Source organism: Schistocerca piceifrons, chromosome 5 (genome assembly GCF_021461385.2).
Source record: "Schistocerca piceifrons isolate TAMUIC-IGC-003096 chromosome 5, iqSchPice1.1, whole genome shotgun sequence".
NCBI classification, from domain to species: Eukaryota; Metazoa; Arthropoda; class Insecta; order Orthoptera; family Acrididae; genus Schistocerca; species Schistocerca piceifrons.
Genome location: NC_060142.1, coordinates 125232199 through 125247998, shown reverse-complemented (window position 1 = coordinate 125247998; position 15800 = coordinate 125232199). Strand labels below are relative to the sequence as shown.

General features: G+C 44.6%; 1 protein-coding gene across 1 annotated transcript in view; it reads left to right on the top strand.

Moving 5' to 3' along the window:
- LOC124798210 (cytochrome P450 6k1-like) overlaps positions 1–15155 on the top strand; it is a 164715-nt gene extending 149560 nt beyond the window's left edge. The window contains exon 8 of the mRNA XM_047261513.1: positions 14606–15155. Coding sequence (XP_047117469.1) covers positions 14606–14772 — 167 coding nt within the window. The 3' untranslated portion in view covers positions 14773–15155. The remainder of the gene's footprint in view (positions 1–14605) is intronic.
- Positions 15156–15800: the final 645 nt, after the last annotated feature.

The following is a 15800-nucleotide window of genomic DNA, read 5'->3' as shown; positions in this document are numbered from 1 at the left end:
ACAGAGCCTGGATTCATCCGAAAAAATGACGTTTTGCTATTCGTGCACCCAGGTTCGTCGTTGAGTACACCATCGCACGCGCTCCTGCCTGTGATGCAGCGTCAATGGTAACCGCAGCCATGCTCTCCGAGCTAATAGTCCATGCTGCTGCAAACGTCGTCGAACTGTTCGTGCAGATGGTTGTTGTCTTGCAAACGTCCCCATCTGTCGACTCAGGAATCGAGACGTGGCTGCAAGATCCGTTACAGCCATGCGGATAAGATGCCTGTCATCTCGACTGCTAGTGATACGAGGCCGTTGGGATCCAGCACGGCGTTCCGTATTACCCTCCTGAACCCACCGATTCCATATTCTGCAAACAGTCATTGGATCTCGACCAACGCGAGCAGCAATGTCGCGATACGATAAACTGCAATCGCGATAGGCTACAATCCGACCTTTATCAAAGTCAGAAACGTGATGGTACGCATTTATCCTCCTTACACGATGCATCACGACAACGTTTCACCTGGCAACGCCGGTCAACTGCTGTTTGTGTATGAGAAATCGGTTGGAAACTTTCCTCATGCCAGCACGTTGTAGGTGTCGCCACCAGCGCCAACCTTGTGTGAATGCTCTGAAAAGCTAATCATTTGCATATCACAGCATCTTCTTCCTGTCAGTTAAATTTCGTGTCTGTAGCACGTCATCTTCGTGGTGTAGCAATTTTAATGGCCAGTAGTGTATGAAACAAAACTAATATGGAATCATTTCCTCCACCCAATGTTGCAGGTGCGATAAATACAATGCAGAATACGAGCATCATTTTCACAATACAATACAAAGAGCGCGATACGCACAGGAAGTCGTAATCAGGAACACAACGTAATGAAACCAGCTTCTGTTTATTACTAAACGAAAACAAATATGTAACACTTTAAATCAGCCAGTAAGACATTGAGATAATGTATTGATAAACTTTCAACACCACAGGTGGCCTTGCAGTGAAACAAGGTCTTGTTAGCGGATGCCCGTACGTGATTTTCACCTCCCTAAAGATTTCAGTTAATTGTGCTGATGAAATGCTTTGGGGATTTCGTGATGACAGTTAATGTTTCACTCGAGATCCATTCCTTCAATATCGTCAGAAAAGTCTCAAGAAACACAGTATTTATGGATTTGACTAGCATTTATAATTACAGAGCGTATGTAATTTCTTTCTTCCTCTCTTTTCTATTCCTCTGTAACTTTTCAGAAATATTCTGCTACCTCCGTTAATTAGTTACTGCAATTATTGAACAATATGAAAAAAAAGAAAATTAGTTACAAACTACGGCGTGCACACACTTTACTCAACATGTAAACTTCACTACTGATATTCGGATTTAGATTATAATATGTTCGATATGCCTGCCGTCATTGACGATGATGTGGCGCAGACGGATAGCGAAATTCTGCATGACTCGTTGACGTGTTGGAACATCAATGCTGTCGATGAGCTTCTGAATGGCTGTTTACAGTTCAGCAATGGTTTTGGGTTTATTGCTTTACACCTTGTCTTTAATACAGCCTGACAAAAGGAGTCGCATGTGTTCAGATCCGGAGAATATGGCGGCCAATCGAGGCCCATGCCAGTGGCCTCTTGGTACCTCAGAGCCAGAATTCTGTCCCCAAAGTGCTTCTCCAGGACATCAAACACTCTCCTCCGATGCGGTCGAACTTCGTCTTGCATGAACCACATCTTGTCGAAATCAGGTTCACTTTGGATAACGGGGATGAAATCATCTACCAAAACCTTCACGTACTATTCGGTAGACAGTGTGCCATCAAGGAATATCGCGCCGATTATTAAATGACGGGACACTGCGCGCCCCACAGTCACCCGTTGAGGGTGAAAAGACTTCTCGATCGCGAAATGCAGATTCTCAGTTCTCCAAATGCGCGAGATTTGCATATTGACGATTCCATCCAAATGAAAGTGGGCTTCGTCGCTAAACCAAAACACACTAATTGTCGTCATGCTCGGCGGCTAACCGTGCAGTTTGAACCTCCTGGCCGGGCGGAGTGGCCGAGCGGTTCTAGGCGCAACAGTCTGGAACTGCGAGACCGCTACGGTCGCAGGTTCGAATCCTGCCTCGGGCATGGATGTGTGTGATGTCCTTAGGTTAGTTACGTTTAAGTGCTTCTAAGTTCTAGGGGACTGATGATCTCAGAAGTTAAGTCCCATAGTGCTCACAGCCATTTGAAACTTCTTTTTTTATCTTCCTGAGACAAACCGTTCAGAAGTTATGACGACTTTATTTCATATAGTTCAATAATTGTCACCCTATGCATGTTCTGCGGGTCACTTTGTGCCATATTTCGTAATGACGTGGAACGAGTCGGCTTACAGAATGTAAACGCAACTGGTATTTAAATACGTCTGCATGTTATTGGTTTGCTGATGAGGTCCCATAACAGAAAACAATATTTAGCCTAAAAACACACGTAAGCATGTAACACTTGTGGCGCCTGCTAAACTTCTGTTTTTTTTTTTTTTTTTTTTAAAGAAAACTCTTCAGTGGTATAGAAAGGGTTGCTCGGAAGGAACTTTTGCAACTCACGGTCTAATGTATCAGACATAATATCAGCGAGTAAGTAATAAAAGGTTTTGGTAACAGTGGTATTCACGCCTTTCTGACCTGATATCTGTATGACTAAAGGTCATTTTTTTCTTCTAGTAGTGAAATTATGGCCGTCATTATTTCTTTTGAGCACTAATCGATTATTACAACAAATTTCATGAGACAAAATAGGTGCTGTGTTGCTGTAGTTAAAAGTACCTAATTCTTAAACAAAAACCTCTGCAAGTAGGTGTGAGGCGGTTGCCGTTTTTTCTGCTTCCATCTAATAACCAGTCCAGGAAACATGTTTGAAGCCTTGCATTCTCTTGGCATGCCCACACTACTGTAGTTCATTCTAGTGAATAAAATCAATTTTGTAAATCAAAAGCACAAAAATGTGTGTGTTCTACGACACTGATTTATTTAGTTAACCAGTTTCCGCCTTACTAGGACACCTTCAGACTGTAGTTATGCACTCTTCTTGATGATGAGTTGTGACCACTATGGCAGATTTGCAGTGGAGACATAAGTGAACATTAACGACACCTGTTGGCAGATCTACAGACTTCTGTTGCTGGTATGAATGAATTCCATGCGTAAGACCATGTAAAATACACTCCTGGAAATTGAAATAAGAACACCGTGAATTCATTGTCCCAGGAAGCGGAAACTTTATTGACACATTCCTGGGAGTCAGATACATCACATGACAGAACCACAGGCACATAGACACAGGCAACAGAGCATGCACAATGTCGGCACTAGTACAGTGCATATCCACCTTTCGCAGCAATGCAGGCTGCTATTCTCCCATGGAGACGATCGTAGAGATGCTGGATGTAGTCCTGTGGAACGGCTTGCGATGCCATTTCCACCTGGCGCCTCAGTTGGACCAGCGTTCGTGCTGGACGTGCAGACCGCGTGAGACGACGCTTCATCCAGTCCCAAACATGCTCAATGGGGGACAGATCCGGAGATCTTCCTGGCCAGGGTAGTTGACTTACACCTTCTAGAGCACGTTGGGTGGCACGGTATACATGCGGATGTGCATTGTCCTGTTGGAACAGCAAGTTCCCTTGCCGGTCTAGGAATGGTAGAACGATGGGTTCGATGACGGTTTGGATGTACCGTGCACTATTCAGTGTCCCCTCGACGATCACCAGTGGTGTACGGCCAGTGTAGGAGATCGCTCCCCACACCATGATGCCGGGTGTTGGTCCTGTGTGCCTCGGTCGTATGCAGTCCTGATTGTGGCGCTCACCTGCACGGCGCCAAACACGCATACGACCATCATTGGCACCAAGGCAGAAGCGACTCTCATCGCTGAAGACGACACGTCTCCATTCGTCCCTCCATTCACGCCTGTCGCGACACCACTGGAGGCGGGCTGCACGATGTTGGGGCGTGAGCGGAAGACGGCCTAACGGTGTGCGGGACCGTAGCCCAGCTTCATGGAGACGGTTGCGAATGGTCCTCGCCGATACCCCAGGAGCAACAGTGTCCCTAATTTGCTGGGAAGTGGCGGTGCGGTCCCCTACGGCACTGCGTAGGATCCTACGGTCTTGGCGTGCATCCGTGCATCGCTGCGGTCCGGTCCCAGGTCGACGGGCACGTGCACCTTCCGCCGACCACTGGCGACAACATCGATGTACTGTGGAGACCTCACGCCCCACGTGTTGAGCAATTCGGCGGTACGTCCACCCGGCCTCCCGCATGCCCACTATACGCCCTCGCTCAAAGTCCGTCAACTGCACATACGGTTCACGTCCACGCTGTCGCGGCATGCTACCAGTGTTAAAGACTGCGATGGAGCTCCGTATGCCACGGCAAACTGACTGACACTGACGGCGGCGGTGCACAAATGCTGCGCAGCTAGCGCCATTCGACGGCCAACACCGCGGTTCCTGGTGTGTCCGCTGTGCCGTGCGTGTGATCATTGCTTGTACAGCCCTCTCGCAGTGTCCGGAGCAAGTATGGTGGGTCTGACACACCGGTGTCAATGTGTTCTTTTTTCCATTTCCAGGAGTGTAGCTCGATATTGGTTCCCAGTATTTTCTTTAATCTTGTACGCTATTTGGCAAGTATGAAATCTTCCTTGCCCTCTTTCTGTTATCGTCTTATCTACATTGCTGACATTCTATTTGAGACGCCATTTGCTTCTTCCAGCACCTCGCGAAGGTGCTGGCTGATAAGTAATAAAATCATTCTGCAGTGAAACACGTTTTGCACATTTGAATAACATGAAACAATAAGGAAAGATCGAGCTGGTGGAATTACGATTTCCTGCCGGCCGCGGTGGTCTAGCGGTTCAGGCGCTCAGTCCGGAACTGCGGGACTGCTACGGTCGCAGGTTCGAATCCTGCCTCGGGCATGGATGTATGTGATGTCCTTAGGTTAGTTAGGTTTAAGTAGTTCTAAGTTCTAGGGGACTGATGACCACAGATGTTAAGTCCCATAGTGCTCAGAGCCATTTGAACCATTTGAATTACGATTTCCTTGAGACATGTCAGTCTCAGCTTTATCTTAGATAATGATAGAAGCTTAAGAAATGAATTAAAATTTGTGCTACAACTGGGACTTGACCGGGGTCTCCTGGTTACTAGACAGATATGCTAAGCATTAAGTAGGTGTGAACTGAGGTTTGTGTTAGGGAGGGCATTGGACTGAGGTAATTTATGCAGCTGTGTTAGCCCTACTGTTATGGTGGTGTAATGGTTAGCAAATTTATAGTATTACAGGTAACTCTAAAATATTTCGTTTGCTGATGACACTAGCTTGGTAGAAAAGGTGTTGTGTGCAACGTTGGCACTGTTTCAAATAGTGCAATTCAAGACATAATTTCATGGCATGTAGAAAATAAACTAACGCTAAATAAAGGCAAGTCTCAGTTTATGCAGTGTCTAACACACAATTCAACAAAACTCGACATTTTAATATCACGGAATGGGCATATGATTAGTAAAACTGAACAGTTCAAATTTCTGCGTGTTCATATAGATGGTGAACTGTCGTGGAAAGCCCACATTCAGGATCTTGTTCAAAGACTGAATGCCGTCATTCGAACGGTATCTGAAGTAAGTGATAGTTCGACACGAAAAGTAGTCTACAATGCTTATTTTCGTTGGCTTATGACGTATGGTATTATATTTTGCGGTAACTCTTCCCATTCTCAAAGGATATTTTTGGCTCTGAAACGATCGGTCGGGTAATAAGTGACGTAAGTTAACGAACATCTTGTCGACCCCTGTTCATTAATCTGGGTATTCTGACATTGGCCTCTCAAGTTTTGCATCACCCCGGTTCCCAGAACTCCTGAAGATAGATGTTGACTGTATATATTGTATCACAGACACAGTCCCTTTGACTGTTCAGAGATGTCACTAAACCCACGCAAAGATGTAAACAATCATGCATGAGCACCGCCTATTAGACGGAGAGGGTCCATCAGCCGATCAGTTTCAGTCATTCCACCAAGAAGGAGGTACACGGCTCGTGTTGTCTGTAGTTCAACCATGCCTAGACGGTCAGTACCACGGTTGGATCACGTCCGCATTGTGCCAGCAAGGGCTCTCAAGAAGGGAAGTCTGCAGACGTCTAGGAACGAACCAAAGCGATGTTGTTCGGACATGGAGGAGATACAGAGAGACAGGAACTGTCCATGACATGCCTCGCTCGTGCCGCCCAAGGGCTACTGCAGTGGACGACCGCTACCTACGGATTATAGTTCGGAGGAACCCTGACAGTAACGCCATCATGTTGAACAATGCTTTTCGTGCAGCCACAGGACGTCGTGTTACGACTCAAACTGTCCCCAACAGGCTGCATGTCGCGCAGCTTCGCTCCCGACGTCCATGGCGAGGTAAATATTTGCAACCACGACAACATGCAGCGCGATACAGATGAGCCCAACATACCGAATGGATCGCTCAGGATTGGCATCACGTTCTCTTCACCGATGAGTGTCGCATATGCCTTCACCTAGACAACCGTCGGAGACGTGTTTGGAGGCAACCCGGTCAGGCTGAACGCCTTAGACACACTTCCCAGCGAGTGTTGCAAGGTGGAGGCTCCCTGCTGTTTTGGGGTGGCATTTTGTGGGGCCGACGTACGCCGCTGGTGGTCATGGAAGTCGCCGTAACGGCTGTAAGGTACATGAATGCCATCCTCCGACCGATAATGCAATCATACCGGCAGCATATTGGCGAGGCATTCGTCTTCATGGACCAAAAATCGCGCCCCCATCGTGCACATCTTGTGAATGACGTACTTCAGGATAACGACATTGCTCGACTAGAGTAGTCAGCATGTTCTCCACACATGAACCCTATCGAACATGCCTTGGAGAGATTGAAAAGGGCTGTTTATGGACGACGCGATCCACCAACCACTCTGAGGGATCTACACCGAATCGCCGTTGAGGAGTGGGGCAATCTGGACCAACAGTGCCTTGATGAACTTGTGGATAGTATGTCACGACGAATACAGGCATGCATCAATGCAAGAGGACTTGCTACTAGGTATTAGAGGTACCGGTGTGAACAGCAATCTGGACCACCACCTCTGAATGTCGCGGCGTGTAGTGGAACAATATGCAATGTGTGGTTCTCATGAGCAATAAAAAGGGCGGAAATGATGTTGATCTCTATTCCATTCAGAACCGAGGTGAAGCAAAACTTTTTTCATGTGCGTATATATTCTTTACTGTCGTTTCTTGCTAACACTATTAGGTTATTCCCAAGAATTACTAGCTTTCACTCAGTTAATTCTAGGCAGAGATCCAATCTGGATTTGAATCGGACTTCCTTGACTCTTGGCACAGAAGGACGTGCAGCGTCCATTTTCAGTAAGTTACCGCAAGAATTCAAAAGTCTGAGCAGTAACCTATCCGCTTTCAAATTGAATTTGAAGAATTTCCTCATGGGTCACTCCTGCTATTCTGTCGAAGAGTTCCTAGAAAAATTAAGCTGATTCCTGTGTCGTATGGTCGACTGCATTTCCATAAACTTCTGTCTTGTCTTTTTTTGGGTTCATAAGCATTTTATTTTATCTGCTAGTAATTTCACGTTGTAATTTCATGTTCTGACACGTTCCATAACCTTGGAGACTTCCTCCTCAGTTTGGTCCTACAGAAATAGACGCATAAAATAAAATAAAAAAAAAAAACAAATAAACTGCCTAGTATGCAAGAGACCCTGGTTCAAATCCTGGCCATGGCACAAATTTTTTGTCCATTTCTTCAGTTTCTATCATTATAGGAAGTACGACATTAATTTTGTTTTAGAAATTATCCACAGTTGATAATTTAACAAATCATTAATAAAAATGGTCACTTCACAATACCGTTAAAACATGTTGAGGTACTATTAGGATATAGCGGTGATGCTGGTAATATATGTAAAACTTTTCAATTTGCTATGGTGATGAAACGACATTTGCAGGGGGAGCAGGTAGAACTGTGAATGAGTGATAGAATACTTTAGGATTTGCTGGCATGGAGAGTTGTAAACTATACTTGACGCTGCTGTGGTCTTCAGTCTGGAACTGGTCTTGAGGCAGCCCCCCCCACGCTGGTCTATCCTGTGCAGTTCACCCCTGAGTAATCAGTGCAACCTACAGTCATCTAATTGGTTCGAATGGCTCTAAGCGCTATGGGACTTAACATCTGAGGTCATCAGTCCGCTAGACTTAGAACTACTTAAACCTATCTAACCTAAGGACATCGCACACATCCATGCCCGAGGCAGGATTCGAACCTGCGACCATAGGAGCAGCGAGGTTCCGGACTGAAGCGCCTAGAACCGCTCGGTCACAAAGGCCGGCTATAGTCATTTGGACCTGGCTTACTAGGTGCAAGTCTGGATACCTTTCTACGAGTTTTTCCCCCACGCTACCCTCCATTACCAAATTAACGATTCCTTGATGTTTAAAGATGTGTCCTGGCGATATGCCCATTCATTTAGTCTAGTTCTGCCACTAAGCTATATTATCGTACATTCCATTAAGCGCCTCTGTACTACTACATCTCAGTGCCATTTTGATCTTGAACATTCTTCTGTAACACCATATTTCAAAACTTTCTATTGTCGTTTGTACTATTTGAGGACCTTGGCAATAAACAACGATAACGGAAAAGTTAGTTGTTCTAAGAAACTGCAAGTTAAGTGTCAATAACATCTCATAAGATATTTGAAGTACATAGGAAATTGGAAATTTGTGGTAGGTTCGTATGTGACGAAACCGCTGAGGTCATCGGTCCCTACGCTTCACACTACTTAATCTAACTTAAACTAACTTACGCTAAGGACAACACACACACCCATGCCCGAGGGAGGACTCGAAGCTCCGACGGGGGGAGCCACGTGAACCGTGGGAAGGGGCCTGAGACCGCGCGGCTACCCCGCCCGGCCTTTGAAGTATATGGGATGTGCTTTTTTTTATTCAGATAAAAAATTATGTCATCGTATTGCTCTTTTATGGCACGCACATTGGTCTACACTTCCCAATAATAAATTGCGGGACGTGAAAGCTCTTCCCTGTGCTTGGACCTCTTCCTCCCGAACTCGTCGTCAGGAGGAGGTAATTTTAACTAGATTCCGGATAGCACTCCGTCGTCAGGCCACAAGTGGCCCATCGGGACCATCCGACCGCCGTGTCATCTTCAGTTGAGGATGCGGGTAGGAGGGGCGTGTGGTCAGCACACCGCTCTCCCGGTCATCATGATGGTTTTCTTTGACCGGAGCCGCTACTATTCGGCCGAGTAGCTCCTCAATTGCCATCACGAGGCTGAGTGCACCCCGAAAAATGGCAACAGCACATGGCTGCCTGAATGGTGACCCATCCAAGTGCCGGCCATGCCCGACAGCGCTTTACTTCGGTGATCTCACGGGAACCGGTGTACCCAGATAGGGCACTGTCTTTTTACCCATCGACATCTTTTAAGTGGCGATCCTCCCCCGCTTTGTCCCCATTGCTCTCAACTGTGGACGGTGAGAGACCTTTTACTTGAGTTCCCCTATTTTACTCCGCTACGCGCCCGTCTACAGCTGTCGCCTGATATATCTTCCATTTTAGCAAATGACACGCGCTCAGCCGATCGCGTCCTCGAGTTTAGCAGTGCAGTGAGATAACGTCGGTCATTTGAAGATCTTTTGGGGAAACCAACCTCCCCTTCTATAGTGGATTTCTAAACTTTCCTTCTGTTTTTTAATTTCCCCACTTTTTGAGTTTCGCTTCCATTGCTGCTGATTTCCAATATCCCCCCCCCCCCCCTACGCGACAGACCGGGCGCTAATTACCGTAGCAGTCCGCAGCTCGTGGTCGTGCGGTAGCGTTCTCGCTTCCCGCACCGGGTTCGATTCCCGGCGGGGTCAGGGATTTTCTCTGCCTCGTGATGACTGGGTGTTGTGTGATGTCCTTAGGTTAGTTGGGTTTAAGTAGTTCTAAGTTCTAGGGGACTGATGACCATAGATGTTAAGTCCCATAGTGCTCAGAACCATTTGAACCATTTTTGACCGTAGCAGTTTTGCGCCCTAGAACCATAACAAAAAAAGTTTATAGGATTTAGCAATGATTACTTAACATTGCCTCCTTCCAAACTGAGTGCACTTGACACGGGCTAGCAGTGCGTTACCACTGTTTACTCGCTGGTCGAATTAACAAATCGCTACTGCGAAAGTTGCTAAAACTACAAAACTGTCTGAATTGTTTCAGTTTTTTGACATAGTGATTACATTAACAATATTCGAAATAATAAAATGTAACAACTACACAAATTAGTCTATGATTCAGCACAACATACAATTAATTTTAGTGAAGAACTTACTATAGCACGTGAGCACTATTAATTATGGCCCTAAGTATTGCCAACACCGCCATTTTCATGTAAATTCGCATCAAGTCTGATAAAGGACGTTACTTAATATTGATCGAACAGTCGATAGTTGTACCGCCAGTCCAAAGTGTCCAGAGGGCACAATATTTCGACCATCAGGCATGTCGCCATCGTCAGGTGCGAGGACGAACTGAGGTTATGGGGGTGCGCGGCTAACTTATATTAGCCCCTCGCCCTGCGAACCGTTCCCTGAGCCGTCGTCTGCATCCGAGGGCGCGTGTCGGCGGCTGCGGAGGGGAGGCGTCGACGTCGGCGGTAGTAGCGCCAGCGCCGCACTAGTCACCAGATCGTTGTGTTAGCTGAGTGTCTTCTTCATTAGACACAGTGCTGATTCCCAAATGTTGCTCAGACGATAGCCGCAGTCCCAGCTGATGAAACTGTTCCTGGAGCGAATTTCGATGGCCTCTGTAACGATACTGTCCTAGTATTTCGAAGTTTGTGCAAAAATCCTGGTATATCCGTATTCCGTCGCATGATTCTCAGGCAAACAGACTAGGGATACATTAGTTGAGTGTGCCGCTGGTGTTCTCGGCATCGATCTTCGACGGTGCGCACTGTTTGTCTAACATATATCTTGCCATATGGTCACAAAATCTCCTGCAAACTGAGGTCATCTTTGGGGCTCCCGAACAACGCCCGTGTTTTATATATAATTACGAAATATTAAATTTCGTAATATGATGCTATGAAACAGACTAACACAGTCTCATCTATTAATAAATAGAAGTATTTTTTTTAGTTTGATGAGATACAACTGCACCTATTTTACGTCAGAAACATTTGTTCATTTTACATTGGAATTAAATAAAAACAACTGAATAAATGTCATTTATTTTATAGGTTTATTGTGTTGCATACTGGCTTTTATTTAACTATGTATTAGACATTTACTACAGTCATCACAACCTTATCTCTCTGCGGTAAGTGAAATTACCGTAATATCAGATCACACATTGGAAGTGGTTAAAATGGAATACGACGCGAACTGGCGAAGACAGCTGAATTTAAAAGGCCAGTCAGAGTGATTTCTCTCGAGGTTTTAAAGGAATTTGAAAATTTAGGAGGGACGGAAACGCAGCCTTTGGTTTTGAGGACTAGGAATCGTCATAAGATAAATGAGTCTGAGGCAGTTTCCATTTGGTTTAAAGGTGATTTAAATTGTAAAAGTATTAAGATTCTTGCTGATGTATCATTTAATTACTGTAAGTGAATAATAAAGGATAATAAAACTAGACATTGATCTTGCCAAAAGCTGAGAAGTAACTTGTTTTCTTTCGTAGCACCTTTGGGCCCCTAGGTTCTCTAGGTCGCACAGTACTCATCACAGTATCCTGATGACGCAGAGTATCTATTGTCAAATGTTTTATGGCGGTTTAATTAGCGGGAGCTGTGGGTGGCGAATCCGTGCTGTACATTCTGTCAGCATTGGCCTCGGAGGCGATTACAGCGTATTACGTAATGTTTGTAAACAGCGCGTGACCTTGAGCGCTCTTATCTCGTCCTTGCGCTCGCTTATTTACATGTGAGAGTATTGCTAGACGTATGTAAACACCATGTGCATTGTAGTAGTTGTAGCTGATTTTAGGCTTCATGTTGGTAAGGAAGTGTGCACTCCACGTTAGTTTTCCCTCAAACGTTCATTCAAAGTATTTTACTGTGTTAGTAAGAGGTTGAGATTACAGAGATTGGATATGGCCCAACAGACGGGTCGAGTGGAACGGTCAGTGGTGCATGGCTCTACTTCCCCTTACTAATTTTCTCGCCGTTATAAGGCTCTCGACGAAACTCACATTTAACACTTGAGAAAATCTCTTGCTGCAAAGCCAGAAGAAACCATAATCCGTTCATCATAAGAATAAACCTGATGCAAACAAACATAAAGGCGCTGATTGGTCAGAAGCCGCAGCACACGTACACTGGTGTTGTCGCGCTCTTGGAAGTAGGATGTACTTATGTATGAGATATACTAAGTTACGTTAAATGAAACTTTAACGTATTCAAATGTATTAATAGTCATCAAGGTTTTTCCTAATCACGCTTTAGCTACGTAGTTTTATTTCAAAAGTCGTGTACAGTCACAGCCTCTGCAGCGTTGTGCTCTGATTGTCTCGCTATTAATGCGTAGTATGAAAATGGTTGAGGCTGCTTTCTGTTGTGTAGTGAAACACGCGTGAGGAATACGGTTAAAAAGAGCCGAGAAATAGGCTGTTCTTAATGTTTGTCATAAACTTACGGAGATAATCAGGTTTGGAAGTTTTTCCAAGCTAGCATATGCAATATAGTTGATACGTATGTTAATATTGTAAGTGTGGCGCAGTCGGTTGCGTAATGGAATCTTATACACAAACGGACGCCGGCACGGTAGCTCAGCGTGTTCGGTCAGAGGGTTAACTGCCCTCTGTAAAAAAAAAAAAAAAAAACTGAGTCAACGGCTCAACACTGAACTTCAACTGGTGTCATGGTGCACCGAACAAAAAAAGAAAAAAAAGCGGTTTAAGATTCGAATCTCCACCGTCTCATTTTTTTTTTTCCTCGTTCAATTTGAAATACCTGCCTCTCGTAATTATAAAGTTCATCATCATTTTTTATGAATAACGCACGTCTTCTTGTTTCTAATTACACATTGGACGCGAAATTCCTGTTTTCATTTCAAATACAAATTCTTAATTATCGATGCTTTATGAAAGACTGTTCATAAAAGTTGCTTAAATTAAGAAAACATAACAATTTTTAAGGCAAAAATGAAAAACCAAATCCTCCTTATTTGGACTATGCCCATCGTTTTATACCACAGAGGTCGATAAGTATCGTAGAAACATGAAAAACGAACATTTTCACAGAATCGAGCACATCATACTAATGTTGCATTTTTGCATTTGCTACTGTGCCATTACAATATGAACCCAACAGAACTGATCTGGGGCCAAGTTGCGGGGTTTGGCACGAGAAGTAACAAGACTGTTAAGCTGCCAGACATACTGGACTACAGTACGCAGCTTTTTCAAATGTTACTGCCGAACGCTGGCGGGATATCGAACGGCTCGTCATAAAAGAGGAAGAGAAAATGCGGCGCGTGGTTGGCTTCGTGGCTTCTGTTGTTGATACGCTCGTTATCAACATAGCAGGTGACAGTTCCAGAACTCAAATGTATTTCCGGATTCGGACAAGGAAGGAGCTAAGAGATTACCAGACGACTGACTGTAATTAATACATTCAGTGGTTCAAATGGTTCAAATGGCTCTGAGCACTATGCGACTTAACTTCTGAGGTCATCAGTCGCCTAGAACTTAGAACTAATTAAACCTAACTAACCTAAGGACATCACACACATCCATGCCCGAGGCAGAATTCGAACCTGCGACCGTAGCGGTCGCTCGGTTCCAGACTGTAGCGTCTAGAACCTCACGGCCACTCTGGCCGGCAGTACATTCAGTGGCTTCAGTATTCAACAGTACGGTGAAGACCCTGCAGTATGCTTTTGTATTACAGACAGCTCGCTAAAAAAATTACCCTTGGTTTAAGTTAGAAATTTTCATCACTCTTGTTTGTTATGAAAATACTATGTGAACTGAGAACGAGTGCATTTTATGCTTTCCCACTGCTCACCTAAGAAGCGCGCTGGAGTTTCTCCGCATATTATTTCATTCTCCCTAAAAATTAAATGACATTCGAAGATATATTGTTTCTTTGCTCGTCTCTTTTTACGTCTGAACTGCAACTACTCACACCATTGCAGGTTAGTTGGACCACCTGACTGGCCTGTGCTGCTAAAGTTTAATGCGCCGGTGAAGGTGTTGTCCCGCATTATCGCTCAGTCTATGCGCGTGTAACACAGCATGAAACGTGTCCTTATGATCGTACTTGACTGTACTGGTCATAGCTTTGCTTCCGCTACACATGAAAAGAAATCCAATGATATTCAAGCAAATACGGTAGAATACATGGCGTAATGTTTACATCAAGTTTATTCTTATGGTGAACAGAGTATAATGCTCGAAGATAACTTTTATTGACTAATCTGGGCAGGGAGAAACCAGTTGTCGCCAAAAATATTGGGAGGAAATATTTATTAAGAACTTTTTGTGTCAACAGGGGAATGGATTTTATTTGGATTTCTCTAATTATGTTGCAGGTATGAGACTGGGCCTGCTGCAGACCAAGGTTGGCCTGGTGTACATCTTGTCCAAGTACAGCGTGCGGACGACAGAGGCCACGCAGGTGGACCTGGACTTCAACGCCAGGAGCATCATACTCGTACCTAACGGCGGCATTCAGCTCCGACTGGAGAAGAGGTGCTAGCAACAAGGACACACAAGCTGTTTTACTGGAGTCTCATATTGTCCTGAAATTAACGCTTGTGTTTGTGAACTTGCTGTAATTTGTGATACTTCTATATGAATCATTTGCGCGGAAGACCTAAACCAGAACATTGTCAGACTGTGCAATACTTTACTATACTTTCAAAGAGCACCTCAAGATTGAATTTGAGTCGACTCACACTGTTGTTGTGATCTGACAAATTGTATCAGGTTAGAATTAACAATATTTAACAATGTGTATATTCTGCGCTGTCAAGGCAGTCAAAATACTAAAAACACTTTTTATGCATGATAGCTATGTATTATAGACATGTACTCAAATTCATTACGGTCAGATAGACAAAAGAAATCTATAGACTGTTTGTATTTGTTTATAAATAAAGGTTGCAAACAATTTGTAATGTACTCTTATGCGAAAGAAAGAGTATGCATAGACTTCAGTTTCTTCCATAATACATCGACATGAGGATATGCGTTAGAAGTGTGCTCCATCTCTAGGTTGAAATTTTAATTTTTGTTCTGTTTTAAGTCTGATATCTACATCGACATCTACATACATACTCCGCAATCCACCATACGGTGCGTGGCGGAGGGTACCTCGTACCACAACTAGCATCGTCTCTCCCTGTTCCACTCCCAAACAGAACGAGAGAAAAATGACTGCCTATATGCCTCTGTACGAGCCCTAATCTCTCTTATCTTATCTTTGTGGTCTTTCCGCGAAATGTAAGTTGGCGGCAGTAAAATTGTACTGCAGTCAGCCTCAAATGCTGGTTCTCTAAATTTCCTCAGTAGCGATTCACGAAAAGAACGCCTCCTTTCCTCTAGATACTCCCACCCGAGTTCCTGAAGCATTTCCGTAACACTGGCGTGATGATCAAACCTACCAGTAACAAATCTAGCAGCCCGCCTCTGAACTGCTTCTATGTCCTCCCTCAATCAGACCTGATAGGGATCCCAAACGCTCGAGCAGTACTCAAGAATAGGTTGTATTAGTGTTTTATAAGC